At 51.9% G+C, this 18,795-nt stretch overlaps 1 protein-coding gene across 7 annotated transcripts in view; it reads left to right on the top strand.

The window, feature by feature from the left end:
• Positions 1–18,358, top strand: part of GPR153 (G protein-coupled receptor 153) — a 50,095-nt gene extending 31,737 nt beyond the window's left edge. For 4 of the 7 annotated variants that reach the window (XM_039509493.1, XM_039509494.1, XM_039509495.1 and 1 more), the window contains exons 4-6: positions 6,984–7,173; positions 7,826–8,010; positions 10,319–11,509. In XM_039509493.1, the coding sequence (XP_039365427.1) occupies positions 6,984–7,173; positions 7,826–8,010; positions 10,319–11,086 (1,143 nt within the window). In that variant the 3' untranslated portion in view covers positions 11,087–11,509. The other 3 variants (XM_039509498.1, XM_039509497.1, XM_039509499.1) reach the window with 3 other exon arrangements.
• The last annotated feature ends 437 nt before the right edge of the window (positions 18,359–18,795 follow it).

Raw genomic sequence — 18,795 nt, 5'->3', positions numbered from 1 at the left:
CTGTCTGATGAGACGGGATATCCATCTGAAAACGCAGTCTCTTAAAACGTACGGTTGGTCTACGTTAAACTATGGCTGTGAAACTTGGACATTCAAATAATCAATAATTTAAAAAACCCCAATCCTTTGAATTATGGTGGTATAGAATAGTTCTGAAGCTTCCCTGGCTAGATTGTAACCAATGAAGTAGTATTAGAGATGGTGGGTGTCACCATTCAGGGCAACTGGATTGTCCCTTAGCAATCCGATATGGGCACCCGCCCTCAGGCTTCTGCCTCCCCAGCAGTTGCCCTTCTGGGCAGAGACCTAAAGCCCCTCTCCTGAGTGGGGTGTTTCCATGATGCGCCTTTCCCTGCCTACTCTGCGTAGTTCTCAGCACAGACAAGGTAGCCCAAGGACGCCTGCTCACCGTTAACAGGTGTAGCTGCGATAGTGTTATGGCAGCACACGGCGTTCCCCATGCAGGCCTGCTTTATTCTTAGGTAAAAAGCATTACAGAGAAAGCCTATGAAAGGCAATAAAAGAACCTGCATGCATGCAGATAATCTTACCAGGGTTCATGCCAGCCCTAACCTGGATACTGGCAGGAGCTGTCTGTCAGCACCCCGGTTCCCGCCTCTGGGTTTCCTTGTGGCCACAAGGTCAACGCAGCCTCAGCTCAGAACTAGCTCCCAGTCCTTCCACCCCTACCCTAAGGATTGGGGTCTTGTCCATTGGCTGGATCAGGGAGAAGGTTCTGAGCCAGTTTTAAACCAGACTATTTATCCAAGAACCCTTTCGTCCCTGGAGAATACAGTTTGAACTAGTCCATACATCTCTCTGGGAGGGGAGCTTCCAGGGGTTGATAATGGAGGAAATAAATTAGCATTTTCCTCCCTGCTAGAGAAGGTACATTCAATGCCACAATAACACATACGCAACTGCATTTTAAATACAATATACCCAAAGATATTAACCCTGGTTCAATAAGATTTAACTTAATTCAATAAAGTTTATCTTAATTCCATAAGATTCATCCAGGATACTGCAGGGTATTGTCAGCCCCACTGGAACTCAGCAAACGCTAGTAAGCGATCTTATGAAAACAAAGATTTGATTTGCAGGGCGCATTGCAAGAGGTTCGGTGGACGCCGCACATTCATGGGCACTGAAAAGGAAAGCTAACAGCAGAAGAACAAGAGGCAGAAAAGAAGATCTTGGATGGATGATGTGGTATCCTGGGTGGACCAAACAGACTATTCATCCGCAGATATTAGCAGAGGATTTGGGCTGCAGTGGTTGCAAACCTCCAGGAATGGAAATGCCACCTAGGAAGACGCAATAGCTAGAGGTCATGGTCGGGGCCCCTAGTGCTGGGACAGACCCTACCCCAGATCACTCCTGGTCTGCAGGGCATGTTCCTCCATATCCCCGCTGAGGCATGTTGTGGGGTGAGTGTGGAATTTGCACAGCTGTGGCCTGTGCTGTTTCTGCCCTGGGGATAGATACACCTGGCTCAAATAGGCGGCAGTGTCCAAAACTGCCGATCGGGCGCCTCTGAGAAGCACTAAACTGATTTTTATGTTAGCGAAGTTAGAAATGCAAATGCTGCCCTGGCGAGCGAGCCAGCCTCCCCTCCTCCAGCAGGAATTTATTCCTGGCCTTGCAGCCCATTCATGCTGTTACTTGAAGCAGGATTTAACAAACAGCGATGGTGCTGATACTCCATGCCAGGTGATGTTAAGCAGTCAGTTTATAAAGATCAGATTAAGTTCATTTGAATTTGACTTACACCATTATGTTAATGAACCATTAATTAACAGGGGGAAGCACTATAGTTGGTCTTGATTAATATGGATCAGTTTGCATATTCTGGCTGTATTTTTCTTTTCCAGATTCTGAAACATTAATAACTGGGTGGTTTGTGCTACAGGGCTGGCCGCCCGTGATTGTGTGCAGCTCATTGGCTCTGGAACTGGCAGTAGATGCGCCAGCCCACTGGGAAAATGGCCTCTATGGGACCACCCTGCCGAGGGGTTGTTTTAATTTAATAGACCAGGCCTTTTCCTTTTGTTTCAACAGCAACATGTTAACTCCTAACCCCAGCAGTCCAGACTTGCTGTCTGCCGTCTGGAACCCAGCGTGGCGAAAGCTCAGAGACGTGGACGGGAGGCAGGCGACACTTTTGACATGCAAAAAGTCATTCCGGCCTTGCAGGGCGGGTGTAGATGAGTGGCTCTTTCATGCCCTGATTCAGGAAAGCGCTTAAGCGCGTGCTTCACTTCACCATGCACGTAGGGTTTTTTCTGGATAGACAAGTGAGGGGTTCAGTGAGGTTGTGGGATTCAGACCAAATCGCTGTGTATCCAGCCTAGCAATGGTGCCATGCACATCTCCTCTCCCCATAGACAGGAGGCTCTAAGTTCACGTAGAGAGGAGACAGCCGAACGCTTGCATTCACTTGCAGCCTGGTGCTAGCTGCCATCTTCAAGATGCTACAAAGTGCTCTGGAGCAGCTAATGAGCGGGAGGGGGCAGTCCCCCAAAGAGAGACCTTGGCGGAATAATCATGATTTCCTGTGTAAGATTTTGGACCATTGATGAGAATGACACGGGCTGGGGCGCTGTCGGCACCAATGTGCCAGTGACCCACAGGACCCATGTCCTTTCCAGCAGATGTGCGGAGAGCATGGCGCCATTTGCCAGAGTAGGAAACCTAGAGAAGATTTCACTTTGCATTGCTTGTATGGACTTGGAGATGTGGGAATTGGCACTGTTATCAGGCAATCAGCACCTCTGACCCTCCTCAGCTCGCGGAATGCCCCTGCCCCCAGCCTTGAGCCATCACCTGGCTTGGGTGGAATCACGTGCTTTTCCCATTCGCAGACTGGGCCCTGCCTGGCATTCCCCTGGTACTAACCAGGCTTGCCTCAGCAGATCTGACTTGGGTCGCACCCTGCAGTCTGTTCCCTCCAGGGCGATGACAGTGGTAATTAGTGAACCGACCCCCTCCTTAAAGCAAAGTAAAAATGACTAGAACAAAAGCATGTCAGAGAAAACAGGTCTTAAAAGCAATCAGCCAACCTCTACGGATACCTGCCTGTCCCTGAGGCTTACCCATCCCTGGGCCTGGAAAGGCCAATCTCCCAGCGGGGGCTGGCAGCTTGTCTTCCTGTTGGAACTCACTGACCCATCTTCTCCAGGGAAGTGCTTTTTAACTCTTTACTGTCCTTTGCTCTCTAGTTCCCAGCCTGGCAAGCCAGCTGTGCCCTTCGGCCTGGAAGTAGGCCATTGCCTTGTAACTGCCACCCATGGTGTTTGGTGGGAGGTTGCTTATCCGGGGAGAATATGTGCCTGCATTTCTGTTTGCTCTTCTTATTAAGCTAGAGCAGCACATTCAGACGGAAAGTCTTATAATCCAGTACAGAAGAACGTCCCCTGGCTGACTTGGTCACACAGACTGTCCCTAAAACATCCGACGAAGTGGGGATTCACCCACGAAAGCTCATGCTCCAATATGTCTGTTAGTCTATAAGGTGCCACAGGACTCTGCTGCTGTTCCTAAAACTGTTACATCTCAGGGTCCTCATTGTTACCTAGCAGCTCCTTCAGCATTCATAATTTGATTGCATCTTTGCTCCACTTGCATCACTGGGGCGAAGTCTCATGAGACCTGCAAGAAGTGCACTTAGCAGAGTCCGTGTATTTAACCCCTAGCATGTGCTTCCTCTGAACATAAAGCTTGTATTCCGCTTCTAAAAGCGACTGAAATGCCCTGCCCTTGGGAGTGAGGGGGAAAGACGGAATAATTGCTACGTTTGGGCATTAAATCAGGAACAATACTCCCTGCGGGAGGGTGTTTGCTGTGCCGGGCTTGGGTCGCAGGCTGAGAAACCAGCACGTGCATCTTTTAGGATCGCCAGGGCCCTGACAACATGCCCTCTTTTAATCTAATTTTTACCGCCCCAAGAAGCCGACAGAATGTTTGAAGTTCTATCCAGAGTCCGCAGTCTCCTCTCCAAATTCTGCAGGAGCAGGGAGCTGCCTAATAGCCAGCATGTGTGTCAAGCTGGATTAGTGGTGCTTGGCTGAAACTGGGCAAGAGTTGTCAGTTCTGCTCGTGCTCTGCTGGAGGCAGACGGGTGTCCCATGGGACAGGAGAGGAGGGTGTCGTCCGCAGCCCCGCTGTCAGGACAGGTGATCCGACTGGAGCTGGCACGTGTCATTTTCTTGTCAAAATTGTGTCCGAGAAAGCGCAGCCAAGTGCTTTATATTTTGTAGACTGAGCTCCCATACACTGAGAAAAACGGCTGCACCTGAGCCTGCAACCTGCGTGTTGTTTGAGTCCGTCCTTGCAGCTCTGGGTCCGAATGATGGTCTCGACTTTGTCTGCAAATCGCTGAAGGAGGGTCCCTGCCCTGTCGCCCGCAGAGTGGCTGCGTGGGCCGCCTGCTTTCCAGCGTGTGGTGCAGTCGTAAAGGTCGCGGTGGCTGCTGTTAGTTCTGGCTGGAGGAGGCAGGTGTGTTAAGAGGGGACGAGGGTTTGCGGCCAGCCTCCCTATGGCAGGGTGAGTGGTTGGGGCACTGTGCCTGCGAAAGGCTGTTTTCACTTGTGTGACTTTTGTGTAATCATTGTTTGATAACAGGAGCCCCAGATTGACCAGCATGGCACTTCATCTGATCAGCAGCCGTTTGATTGGCTGATAAATGTGGGAGCTAAGTGTGGGGGTGGGGGGTTGCTACTAGCAGACGGATGCTGCAAAGCCTGTACAGGAGTTCCTCTGTGTAAAGACAGACCCACCCCAGTGAGTATCACGGAGCTTGGTACAATGCAAAGCCACCTCGGTCTCGCCTGTCGGCCTTTTGTCCGGAATCTAGGGCCCGATCCTCCGCGACGCTGCGTGCTCTCAGCTCCATTGCCTTCAGCTGGAGTTAGGGGGCTCTCGGAGGAGAACGCTGCCTTTCTCCGCACTCTCTCCACTCAAGGGGGGGTTGGCAGGGGCTTTGCACCTGGACCCACACACTGCTTCCTTCTGACCAGGCAGGGATGGTGAATCCCACGTTGAAGGGATGGAGCCATGGCTAATGCCAGTGAATCTGTGTGTGGGGAGCCTGAGAATGCTAGCGGGAGCCCTGGTGCATGGGGAGCAGGGGAGAGGGAAACTCAAACAGAACTGAACTTTACAGACCCTGGAGCCGACTGCAGGAGAAAGCGCAGATGCTTGTTTGCCTGCGTTGCGGCTGATGGCAGCAGGATCGCCGCCCTCTAACCCCTGCCAGCTGCAGCCCTGGGCAGCGCTTCTCCCGGTGAGATTGTATTGCGGGAGGTAACTGGGCTGAGGTGCGCCACTGTCCTGCATGAATTACACTGAGGACTCTGAGCTACGAGTGCAAGGGGTGAAAGACTCTCCTGCTCCGTTTGCAGGCAAGCCGCTCTCGGTACCTGCTGCGCTGGCGGGGGACTGGGAATCTCTCCTTGGGCACATCTGCTACTGCCCCTGTTCTTCTTGTTTCTCGTCCCTTCTGGGGTCTCTGGACCCTGCTGCTTGTTCCCGTCATCCTCTTGACCTCATAAGCCTCACCCTGAGACTAGCTATGATGTCACAAGTGCTGCTGCGTCAAGCAACGTGTGTGCCAAGCGGCTCTGGAAACCGGGCCCAAGCGGAGGCAGCTGCAGAGGGCGGCTTTGTTCTCTGCGGGGCGCCGCAGGCTTGGAACCGAGGGTGCCTCACTTGGTGAGGCTGCTCTGGGCTTTTGGCTCGTATGGATTTGAGAGGAGCAGGTTGCCGGGTGCCTGGAGGCTTTCACAGGTTGCTGAGCAAAGCTGAGGCAGCCGGTTAGCAGGGCCCCCCTTCCAGACTCGCTCTGCCCCTAGCAGTTGTTACCCAGCTGGTTCAGGTGCATGAAGGCCTGTTCCGGTGTTACCAGAGATGCTGAGCGCTCAGGAGTGACCCAGCACCAGACAGTGGCTGATGCAGAGAGTGGCGGAGGATGCCTGCTGGACCATGACGCTTCTGTTGCCTTGGACTTGTGTTCGTTATGCTTGGCTGGTTGGCCACGGCTGTGACGCTCCCAGGAGCTCCATGCAGCGCTTTGGAGAACAGGGCTTAGTACGTCTCTGAGCCTGCTCTCTCCTGGGGAGGGAGGGCCCGTGCCAAGAATACCGGCAGCGTAGCAGTGACTGTATCCCTTCCTGCGCGGGGGGGGAGGCCACGGCGTAGAGGGTGTGGAAGGCCGTGATGCCAGTTCTGCCTGTCAGCCGGGCTGGGCCCCTTTGCGCTGGGTGCTGTACACACGCAGCGTGTGGGTGTCGGTGATTGCTGCCTCCTCCCGATGCTCCAGCACTGACACACAGCGCGTGAGGCCAGCAAGGTACCCGGCCCCTCCCCCCCCGAAGTATGGAGCGAGCATGTGGCGCCGGCACCACCCTAGGGGTATGATCTGACACCTGGGTCATCTTCCCCCCCCAGACACAGACTGTGGCTCTCACTACCTGAGCAAGGCCCTGACGTGGCAGCTGTAAGTGTCCCCCTCCAAATGCAACACCCAGCAGTGCAGGCAGGGCCTTCAGAGAAGCTGTGTGCTGGGTACCAGCGCCTCCTGGGCATCCCTGCCCTCCGCTCCCTGGAGGAGGGACGACAGGGTTGGGATGCTCGGCTTGAAAGCTGAGGACTAACCCACCCCATGGAGGCTTCTGGGTTGCGGGGCTGGGTAGGGCTCCATTCGGAGCCTGCTCAGAGCAGTCACTCTGCCAGCCCAGGGACCAGGAGCTGGGCCTGCTGAAAAGCAGTGCACGTGGCTAGCCCCGGGACAGGTCTCCACAGCATTCTGCCAGCCAGCCGGCCTGGGGATCCGGCCTGGGCCTCCGTTTGTGCAGGGCGCAGCACTAACCTCTGGGGCGCCAGGCTGGACACACAGGCCCTGAGTCGATGGGCCTTGCTCCCAGCCTCTGAGCACCAGTGCTTCCGTTCTGAGTAACTAACGCGTTGGGGTTTTGATGTCCCAGGTGGTGAGCTTTGCCAGCCTGAAGTCTGACATGTCCTACAGCTGGATGGTGTTGTGTGTTCTCTGGTGCTCGGTCATCCAGTCCCTGCTCCTCCCGCTCTTCCTCTGGGCCTGCGATCGCTACCGAGCAGACATAAGGTCCATCTGGGAGAAGTGCGTGGCCATCATGTCCAACGACGACGCAGACGAAGGTGAGAGCGAGTGACTCCCTGTGCTGACACCTGAGCCAGCCAGCGCCCGCCATGGCAGTACCCCTCCCCGGGTGCTTGTCCTGTCTGGAGTTACCAGGCACCCACATGCCATTAACTGTCACTGCGCCACGTTCTTCCACCCTCCCGCGGGTGGGGTTGGAGCACCAGTGTGGGTGCAGCCTGGGTGGGCATGGCAGCCCTCCATGATGCCAGTGGTGGCTCGAGCGGGGCACTGTACCCATCCCTGAACGGGTGCACATTCTGAAACCACCCCATCCTTCGCCACTCTGCAGTCATGAGTGTCTCCATGCAGTCCTGCTGCCCCTAAAGCCCCCCCATCTGCAGCCCTGGAAAGTGAATCCCTTCCCCCGGCCTCGTCTCTGAGGAGGTGGAATCGCTGTGTTCTCATCTGCCCCTCCAGGAGCGGCGTGTGGAAACTGGGCTGGAGATTCATTTTAATTTTGCCTTGAGTGACCCTGGCTCCTCAGGCTAAGAATAGTCGATGACGTAGTGCTCTTGGTACCGCTGGAGAATCTCCTGCCTAGACTCCGCTAGCAGAGCTCTGCCCACCAGAGCACCACGTCTCCCTCCTGGCTCTAAATTGCACGTGCTTATTTCTGTTCCAAACTAATTGTGACCCAACCCCTTGCAGAGACCAGCCTGGATGGTGCAATTCACACCGACCTGATGTATGAGAGGCCTTACGACTATAACTACGGAGGGGACATCTTAGCGCTGGAGCACATTGCTAAGTACGACTTCTCGGCACTGGAGAGAGGAATCCCTCAGGTGTATCCTGTACGATCGGTGCAGGAGAACAAAATGCAGTATCTGCAGGTAATGGGCTCCGGGATGGGCAATGGCTGAACAGCGGCCTTCCCCTCTGAGCAGTCTTGGAAAGGGAAAGTGCCTACAAAGTATAAAAAAAAGTGTGAATCACTTGGTTGTGGCTCAGCATTCCAGGTGCAATGGGAGCCTGGAGTGCTGCCAGGCGTGTCCCCGTGCAACGCCCCCGCGGAGCCAGCAGGCGTGTCCCCGTGCAACGCCCCCGCGGAGGCGGCAGGCGTGTCCCCGTGCAACGCCCCCGCGGAGCCGGCAGGCGTGTCCCCGTGCAACGCCCCGCGGAGCCGGCAGGCGTGTCCGGGCACATTCAGCTCACTCCTGTTGGACAGTCTGTGTCTGTCCGGTTCGGGAATGTACCTTGCCTGCTATTGAGTGTCCACGCAGCGAGCACTGGCTTGCCTGCCCTGCGTCCCAGGCACCGCCCGGAAGAGCCTGGCTGGCGCTGTGTCGATGAGCATGTCTTACCATTCCATGGATTTCAGTGGACAGTTAGTGGGTGACGGCAGCGCAGCAGAGGGTGAGCAGGAGACGGGTGAATGGGAGCACAGTAACTTTATAAAAGATGGACTGGCCATTACTGGAGCCGTTTAAAGTCCCTGAGTAAAGTAACTGTCCCTTGGCTCGCTGACCCCTAGGTGAGACCTTGCGTGACCTTTGCTTATTCTGCTTTGCTGTTGTATGCTCTCGCATTGATCAGTGACCTTGTAAGATGCACACCTCCCCTCCCCCACTTTATTCTGTTTGTATTTTTTTGTAGTATACTTGATTATAGTGCTGACCACACCGAAGGAGGGCAGCCCTGAGGAATTAAACAATTAACAAGTAATAATTCATTTATTGGAAGTTTTTATAAACATTAATTATAAACCTACCAGAATGTGTCACATTCTGATTGGTGGAAAATCAGTCAGGATTTGCTAGGGCAGGTCCGATTTTCACAGCTGTCCCATTGCACTCCGGCTGCTCCACACAATCGCTTGTAAGAAAAGGTTTAATATTGGCCGGGAGTTCAGCCTGGAGGACGTCAACTCACTCTGCTCGTCCAGTTTTGAGGGATCTGTGGAGTGAGTCTCCTTTTAAATGTCAAATTAACTTTTGGCAGTTGCTTGCACCCATCAGGCTGCGCACACTTTGGGGTCTCGGCCCAAGAACAGCTGGCTGGAGCTCCCCTCGTGGCGGGCTCCTGACTCTTCCAAAATGGAGCTCACACCACCAGGGTACAGCACACTCTGACTTTGTCCACAGCAGGTTTGTTGTGATTCCAGACTCGGCCTTTAAAACAGCAAAGTACATTGTGCAAGATGAGGCCTTGTCCAAATGACACACCTCTGGACTGTCTCTTATTGCATGCGAAACACCTTGAGAGATGGTCCTATGTGTGTAATCGACATGCTTTGTATTTTACTGCCTGCTTCTGAGACCCAGTGGAACCGACAGATGTCAGCGTTATTGCCTCAGAATCGCTTTGCGGTAGCACTGACACCCCAAACCCATGTTGTGTCCTAAAACATTACAGGCTTACTTAAAATTGGAGCAGCTGCGAGTACAAGAAGTTGGGCAGCCAGGTTCATTGCTCTTGTGTGCGCCTGTTCCATTTCCATTTTCTCTGTTCCCCAGCAATCAGTTGTTAATGTGCACTGTGGTAGTGCCACTGAGACCAGTACCCATTGTGCCAGGCACTGTACAACCACACTCCCAAAGAATGTGTCATCCCAACAGACCTAGGGCGGGAGGGGAACACGGACCTAGAGAGGAGAAGCCATTTGCCCAAGGTCACACAGAGAGTTAGCGTTGGAGCCAGGAACAGAACCCAGGTTTCTTTGAGTCCCTGTCCAGTGACCTGTCCGTCACACCATCCAGCCTCTGCACAGTGTGGGAGATTGTTCCATAGCACAGTGACTCAGCAGGAGTCAGCTGAGAACACGTGGCTTTCGAAAGGGATGTTCTTCTCGGCCTTAGCTCCAGTCATGGTGCCACCAGCACAACACTGGCAGCAGCTCTGGGGACCCTGTGGAACCTCTCCCCGGGGGTTAGACCCTCCCTGTCCCACCCACATGGAAAATTCCTGAGGAAGCACCATAAATGCCCAATGTGTCTCTGCACTGAGCTGCATCCAGCTTGCCCTGGCCTCCGGCAGGAGCACCAGGCAGTCAGGACTTTCTCTGATCTGTTTGTATCCAGCACCAAGTCTTTGACATGCCATAAATGTTTTGTTTGACATGACTCCATAGCTCTGACGACGAAGCTCCCAGACCAGGCGGGGAAGGCTGATCTGTGTTGTATTTGCTCCCCTGTTCTCTAGGTCCCGCCTCTGAGGCGTTATTCTCACGATGAAACGGACATTTGGACTACGGGCCAGATTTCAGCCTACCTCCAGCGCTGGGGAGTGGGTGAGGATGCGGCCGGGCTGGCCCACCTCCTCATCCCGCGGCATGCACAGAGGAGGAGCAGCCTGACCTCCTACCACGAGGAGCGGCTTCCCTACCGCAAGCGCCGGAAGTCTGCGGAGAGCGTCATCTCGCTCCAGCCGCTCTCCCGTGAGGACCTGTACAGGTGCTTCAGCAAGGAGGAAGTGGTGAACTTCATTGACGAGAGCCCCCTGCCCAGCCCCAGGAAAAGCCCCATGCACTCGTCTTCCGTCTCCCTCCTCCCGGAGGCTTTTCTGCCCCAGGCCAGCGTGCGCTCCAACTTCCCTCTGACCGACTTTGAGCGGGAGCCTCAGGTGCTGCGCAGGTTCTCGGCGCAGGGGAAGGGCTGCACCCTCACTGTGCCCAGGCCTCTACGCGCCCAGGAGCACCCCAGATGCCTCTTTCCCGAGGGAAACAGAAACCCCTGCAGGGGACAAATTCCCTTCGAACTCGGGGAGGCCCAGGCACTAGACAGCCGCCCAGCAAGCAGCAGCTGCTCCGAGTCAGGGGGATTTCGGACGAGTTTGAGCATCTCTTGGGGGGAGCAGGAAAACCTACAGAAAGGTGGGAGCAAAGGAAGCAGCACTAGCTTTTTAAGCTCCCCTTCTGCTTCATCTGGGTATATAACATTTCATTCCGACTCCATCGGCTCGGCCTCCTAGGAGCAGGTGTGCTGGACCCCAACGCCACCTCTGCCGTGTGTGTTGGTTTTCTATGGCTTTCCTTACGTCCTTCAAAGAGGTGGTCTTGGTTTAGTAACGGGAGCTGGGCAAAGCACCAAAGAAATCCGACGTTTTCTCATGCATAAGAAAGGGGAGGCAGAGAGACTTGCTAGAGGAATGTCTGATCTGAGGACGGTGTAAAAATGTTTGAAATTCCTACTCAGGTGGACAAAACCACAGCACGGTCCTTCCAAACCTTTTCTGTGTGCGGATGGCAGGGAGGGATCGGAGCAGGTGCTGCAGCACAGAGCGAATACTCTGCTTTATTCCGGGCAGCAGGATTGCGCCATCTGTAAAAGGCTGGTAGGGGTTTAGCTGAACCCCATGTTCTCTCCTGGTATTTATTAGTAGCTGTAACACGTGCATCATTTATCTCTCTAGTGATCGCTAACACGCTGCATCCTCCTGTTCAGGCCGGGGTTGAAAGTTGAGCTCGCGTTTCCTTTAGAGAAGAATAAAGGTATTTCTCATTTCAGTCAGAGCGGTTGGCTCACCAAGGGAAGCAGCCTTATCTCCAAGGTGCGGTAGCCTGACGCTACAGTGCCTAATAGTGCGGGGCTGGTGTCTGTATGTGTGTGTGTGTGTCTGTGTGTGTGACTGACTTATCCAAGACCTGGCTTCCTCTCTGTCTGGGGAAAGGGGGATTGAACAGTACGAACTGGCCCGTGTTCGTGCTCTGGGAACAGACTGAGTGCTGTTACGGAGTTGGGTTAGTCACGTGTGTGGTGAATAACAGTCAGATGGAAACATGGGGCTCAGCATATGGCAGGTGAGAAAACATTGTGGCAACACTCGGCTGATGTTGTTGCTAGAGCGTGCTGTGCGTCTGGGCCATCGCAATGCATCCAGGCTGCTCCAGACAGAAACAGCTGCCGCCTGAGCAGAGCAAACAGACTTAGTTTTGACATTTAGAAAAAATTAGAGTGTTTTCTTCTTCCTCTATTGATATGATTAAAAACAAGACCAGCCAGAGATTGCTCTGGGATGACAAACTCATCTCCCCCCCCCCACACACACACACACACTTGAGGGCAAGGCCTTTCTGAGGGCAGAAGAATGGGGTGTGTTGTTCAGGGAACATTGATACACTGGGCAGAATTCAGGCGCTGAAAAGCTTTTGTCGCCAGCGAAAGGCTGAGTTAATCGCCGACAAAACCAGTGTGTCTCTTCTGTCCTTTCTTGACACTGTCTGTGAGCCACAAAGAGAGGTGGGTCAGGAGGGAAGAGGAGGCGACATTTCCATTTCAATGGCAGTGTCCCAGCCTCTCGGTTAACCTGCTGTTCTGCTACAATGCAGCTAACTCGGAGGAGTCGGGATCACTGTGTTCTGCCTGGAGAAATATTAGAGAGAGAATGTGGGAGGGAGGGGACACCAGGGGGGGGTGATGGAGACTTTCTGTGAGCTCCTTTGTTTTACTAGGACTCTCGCCCGTGGGGAGAAGTTACATTCCACTAGTGACCCTGACGACTTTCTAAGTGCTACTTTGGGAGTATGTGGAGGGTGCGTGTGCGGACAGTGTCTTGCATAATGGAAGGGAACTAGCAGCATCGAGCTAAGCTAAGAAGCGTATAGAGCCCAGGGCCAGGCAAGGGGAAGGGGGCTCAGGATTTTGTAATACTTGAACCCTCCTTATTTTTTTTAATTACTGTGAATTAAATTTTATACCTGATTTCTCTAGGGGGAAAAAAAGAAGAAGAAGATTGGTACCTGATAAGCCAGTGACACTGGCTCCAGTGGACCAAGAACAGAGGCCAGCTTTAAGACAGGCTAAGACAGGTCCATTTTTCTGGATTCTGTAATGGCCAGTTACCATAGACAGATCTGTGATTCGCTTAGTGCGTGTTCATAACTCACTGCCGAGGCTGAGAGTCGTAGTCAGGCTGCTCGTGGGGTTCTGCCACAGCCCGAGGAGCCGTTTCTTGTACAGGCTCGCACGAGGCGCCGTTGTACAGGCTCGCACGAGGCTCTGTTGCTCTTGTGCATTCGTGCAGATCTCAGTCTTGTTGCTCTGGACCTGCATGAGACTGGAGAATTGGTGCCTCCTGCTCCTTTGGGTTTATGTTGTGGAATCCAGCTAATTTGTGTCCTGTGGTTTCACCGCTGATACAGACACAAGCTAAAGGTAAAGTGGCAGGTTCACTCTGTGGAGCTAATTTCTGTGTCCTTAAAACTATAACAAGCAATGTTTGAAGTGCAAAACATCCAACCTCCTTCCCCCCTTCCCCCAACGGCTTTTCGTCCCCACCTGCGGCAATCAGAAGCATGGGTCTGGCATAGCCATTTCTGTTTCCTTCCCAGCCACAGTCTGAACGCTGCTAACTGAAGCCTCAACAATGGATCTCTGCTTAGACTTTTCCACTTGAACACTGGCACCCAGTGGCAGGCCACTCTGCACTGATTGTGTATCCAGCACTAACAATGCATATGTCCCGGCCCTGCCATGCTTGCTGTTAGCTCCTTGAACCAGTTCAGAGCTGTGGAAGGTTTCAGTGTCCTGCCCTGCAGTTCATAACTGGAATACAATTTAGGCTAATAGGAAAACCCCCTGATTGCAGGCAGAGAGCAAACGGAAATATTCACTGATTATTTCCCAAGCCCCGCCAATGTACCCTGGAAAATACTGAGAGCTGCCAAGTCAAACAGTCTAGTCTGCTCCTCCCGTCAGAGCCAAAATGCACCTGCTACAGTAGCACCCTTCCCTGTTCCGTGCATCAGCTGATGGATGCTGGTGCTGTGGAAGAGTAGCGGGGAGAGGCTGGCTTTCTGCTGGGTTCTCATCTTGTTTCCTGTTCCAGTTGGCTTGCACCTCTGTGACACACCGGGGAGCGGGGCGGGTTTGACCTGGGAATGTTGCAGGGGAGTTACAATGGGAATGGGGGACTTCCCTTGAAGGAAGATACCTGTGCGGTAACCTGAGCCAGGAGGGGGGTTGGGAGAAGTGACACCTTCTGGCCGGGAGACTGGACAAAGGAGAGGGGGAGGGGGAGAGATGCTGGAGGAGTTTTAGTTTCAGTTTAGTGCTGGGTGGTGGAACGCAGGGAGCCCCAACGCTCGGGTCTAAGCTCCCTGCCCCTCCCTGCCCCCTAGAAGGACTTGACTGAGGGGTCCTGGTTGTACCTACAGGCTCTGTTGTAGCCTGCGTTCCTACTGTCCAATAAGCCTTCCGTGTTACTGGCTGGCTGAGAGTCCCCGTGAATCCCAGGAAGAAGGGTCCAGGGCCCTGACTCCCCCCACTCCGTGACAACCTCTAATGCAGATATTTCTGCCCATCAGTTAATCCGCCCACAGAACTGACTTTCACCTACCAGGCTGTGACTCCTGTTTCTCTAGCTGTAGCTCCCTCTCTTCTTCAACTCCTGGGTGTAGGCTGGGGCTTGAGGGTTACAGGATCTGGCTTGCAAAGAGTTTCAATCTTTTCTGTTGCTTCCCTCAGCCTGGGCTTCTTAAAATCTATGTTTGAGCTACACACACTCCCTGACAGTGCTTAGCACATCGCTAGCTCCAAAGGAGCCAGACTGCTTTGCAAACATAGGTGAACTGGGCCATTGTACTGATGGGGAGGTAGAGTCCTTGCCTGTGTCCAGACTGCTTATGGTGCAGCATGACTTCCCCTGGTGTTGGGTGAACTCTGATGCAAGGACTGGGCCCCTGCCCTGCACCTGCCTGTGTGGACTCTTGTGTTTCAGTTCAGTAGTGGCTTATTCCAGTTTAGTTTAACCCTCTTCCTAGTCAATTTCAGCTAAACTGAGAGAAGCCTGGCTTAGACCGAAATACACCTACACGCAGCCTTTTGCAGTTTAACTACATCACTTTGGCTAACCTGGTGCTGCTCTGCAGCCCTGAGGCACAGAGACGGGAAGGGTCTTGCCCCCAAAATCGCTCAGGGAGGAGGGCCAGGAGGGCAGCCCCACAGTCTTGACTCCCAATCCCCTCTGACTTGCTACCTGGAAGTAGGAAACCTGGAGCATGGCGAGTTCTGTGAACAAGTAACGTCTTGTCTCGGCTTGCAGTGTATTTTAAACGCCTTTAGGAATCAGTTCCCCAAAGGCTGCTTTAGAGGGCTGGGGAAGGTAAGAGCCATCGGGATTTCCCTGCCATTTTTTACCTTCTATTTTTACCTTCCCTTCTATTACCTCAAAGGTCTGCGTCAGCCTAATCCACCCTGCTGTGCAAAGCGGCTTGGATGTGGAGCTGCCTGGAGTGGGTCACTCTGCCCCATTCCCAGCCATTGCAGGTAGCGGGGAGCAGAAGTGGCAAGTTGTGCATTGAGTTGCTAAGAGGAGACGTGGCCTTTCTGCTCGGCAGCCAGGGTGTTCATAGTGCTCTACTGTCCTACAGGGGTTATCAGGAAATGGGCGTATGGGTTTACCCCCAGGTCTGCATTTGCGGAGCAGAAGCCATGTGGCTGGTCGTCATATCTGATAGCGAGCCCAAGTATAGCCCTTTCCAGACGGCTTGGAAGGGATGAATATTGTGGTTTTTTAATAGCAGCCTATAGCAAAAGTTCCCATTGGACTATAGAACCTGCTGTTTGCAGTGTTGTGTAGCTGTGTTGGTCCCCAGATCTCAGAGAGACAGGGCGGGGGAGGTAATATCTTTTATTAGACCCACTTCTGTTGGTGAGAGAGACACTTTCAAGCCACTCAGCGCTGTTCTGCAGGTCTGGGGGAAGGTATTCCCAGTGTCCCAGGTTAATACAAAGTGGAACAGATTGTTTAGCATTAATACCCATTTCAAGGGACCATTCCCGGTGAAGTGCTAACCCTCTTTCCCTGGGGAGACTCTTCCAGAGTCCTGTCAACATCGTTAGGACAGTTGTCCTGACTTCCACCCTAAACTTTCCCTTTGATAAACTCACTGCTCTCTGTCAAGTACTTACACTGTGGCTGTTCCCTGCCGTCTCTGCTGAGTTATTCATACTTAGCTCCAGTATTTGGTTAGGTCTGCAGCCCCCTGAACCTAACATGCTCTGGGCCCCTCTATCTTGATCCCCTCTGATTTGTTTTAGCCACCTGGAACGGAGTGCCCCAAGCTGCATGCCGTATTCACGGGAAGTCCCCACGTGCTGCATAAAGAGGGACATTCTCTCCCTGGTCTGTGATGTTATGCTTGTGTGAATGCAACCCGATATATACTGTAAAATATGGTAACATGCATGTATTGGTTTCATGTACTCTTGCATTTCTTTGAGTTAGACCAGCTACACTCTCAGATGAGATTCCCCGATGCTAGCAGGAGCTGTCTGAGAACAGAAAATATACATATGCCATAGAAAATTTACCAGTAGCGCTTTTGACGGGACTCTGTGCCCCAGCTGCTTATTTTCTAGTAAGTGAGATTTTGCTGGCTCACAAGCGAGCACCGAAGAGTGTCAGCAGCATGCTCAGGAGAGCTGACAAAACCGTGACCAGGGTCTCTGCCTTGCCCTGTAGTTCTCTGCCATTTCCTTTCCCATCAGCACCGACTGCCCTGGGGTGCGGGTAAATAGAAAGCATCTCTCCTGTTCTGCACAGGTCTAGAGGGGCTGCGAGGCAGGAGTCCTGGATCGTGTTCAGAGCTCTGCCGCTCATTGGGCAAGTGACTTGTCCAAGCTCACACCACTTCTGTGTGCCTCAGTTTCCTCAGATGTGGTGGCAGTTTAGTAACATTTGCTTTTCTCACGGGGCTGTGATCCCTCAATGAAAAGTGCTTTTGAGTGCAAAGTACCATTGTTACTAGTTCCTTAAAGAATGCTGTTAGCTGCCCCAATTCCCTGCCAGTGAGAGTACTGAATGGCACCTGTGTAGCCCCTGGTACCTTGTTAATCAGCACTGTTGGGGAAAGGAATTCCAGGGAAAGCATGTGGCTAAACTATCTGCTTTGCCTGAATGTGAAGAAGGGGTGGGAGAATCCTCCTCCGCTGCAAGAAATAGTCTATAACAGATGCCAGAAAACTCTGCCACCTTTTTCAGTGAAAGAGTCAACAGACAGAGCAGCAGTTGTGTGGTGTCACTGATGGTCTGAAGCATACAAATGCAGACTGAATTCAAAGAACCAGTACATTTTACTGAAATAGACTGATTTAAATTATACGCATAAAGTTATGCCAACTGCACTAGACTGAAAATAAAATGCATTTGGAACCAAAATTCAACTCATCTGAAATTGGAGCCACCCGTTGAATTCTGTTGGCTTTGAGGTGTGTTTTTTTTTTTTTTTTTGGACAGATCTAGCCCTGACTGTAAAAGAACAATCCAGACCCTGCCATTAATTCACTTAAACTTCAAAGCCATGAATGAAACATTAAAGAAACACAGTCGGTTTCAGCACTACGTTTGAATCCTTAGTTGTTTGTCATAAGCAAAAAATACTCAATCTTGACCTTTTATCAGCGGGGTCCCAGAGAACGAGATTTCTCCTGTTAAGTGAGTGAAGAGAGTCTCTGTGTCTAGGGGACAGGTGTGAGGCATGCTTATAATTTGGAATGCATAATGTTTAAATGAACCATTCTAACTAATTCATTTTTCAATTGCAATAAAAAAAATAAACCACAAACTTAGAAACAAGAGGTTAAACAGAGCGTCTGGGTGGATGTTTTATTCCTATTGATAAAATTCCACCACCAGAAAGTGATGTTGTGCCTTTAAGGATTAAAAATATTGATGCTGGTCATTTATTAATAATTTTGTTGGTGACCTCTTTGTGTTTCACCTCTAACCAGGGGAGAACAAGGCTTTAAGCAGTTGTTAACAATTTGTAGTACTGTATCTTTTTAACTATTTTTAGTGTCAAAAGGCAATATTCTGAAAAGAATGTGTTTTGTGCCACTGTATTGCAGAGAGCCAATCCTGATTTTTACTGAATTTTGGAGAAAACAAAAGAATACAAAGGCTGCTCCGTTCTTTGGGATAACTAGACAATGTCTTTTTATTGCACAATAATGATTGATGTTTTGTAAATTCCAATGTATTCCAATAAGGTACTTTTGTTGGAACTCAAACTACTTCTTTAAACGGTTCTGTGTGTACTACGCATTTGTAAGATCTCCATTCTGTCAGTGATGTTGATGCTTTGCAACAATTCTTTCTATTGGTCTAAGTGGATTTGTCTTAAGTATAAAGTTTAAAGCATTTTATTCACAGTATTTCTGATTCGTTTGTAGTTTGCTCTTTTTTGACAACTTGAGGGTTTCTCTTTGTAAAGGACTGAATAAAAATCCCTTCCGTATTGTTTACACTCCATTCACCTTGCTACTTGGTATGTACATTGTCCTGTTGCTTCACTTCTATTTCTTCAGGTGCAGGCCACAGCTTTCCTGCATTCTCCTAACCCTGGCCCAGTGCAACCGTGGGAAGCAATTCCTGCACTCAAGGTACTCTGGAAACCCCCCACTTGGAAAGGAATAGCAGGAACCCCACTCACATTCCCTGGGACTGGTGCTCCCAAATGATTTCGCACTTTCGGAAACTCCCACCCTAAATCATCAGAACTCTGTCCTGGGCCCATTTCTGCTGTCATTTGCTCGTCCCAAAACAGAACTCAGTGATGTCAAAACCCACAGAACCAGCTCCTTTTCGTTTGCATCAGGAAGAATTTCTGGGCAGTCGGGTGCAATGTCCCCCCTTGAAATGTCACTGTAGTGCTTGGGGGTGGGGAATGGCTCCTTGTA

This window comes from Mauremys reevesii, linkage group 21, assembly GCF_016161935.1.
Source record: "Mauremys reevesii isolate NIE-2019 linkage group 21, ASM1616193v1, whole genome shotgun sequence".
Taxonomy (NCBI): domain Eukaryota; kingdom Metazoa; phylum Chordata; order Testudines; family Geoemydidae; genus Mauremys; species Mauremys reevesii.
Note: the sequence above shows the minus strand (reverse complement) of the source record. Positions and strands in the feature narration are given on the sequence as shown.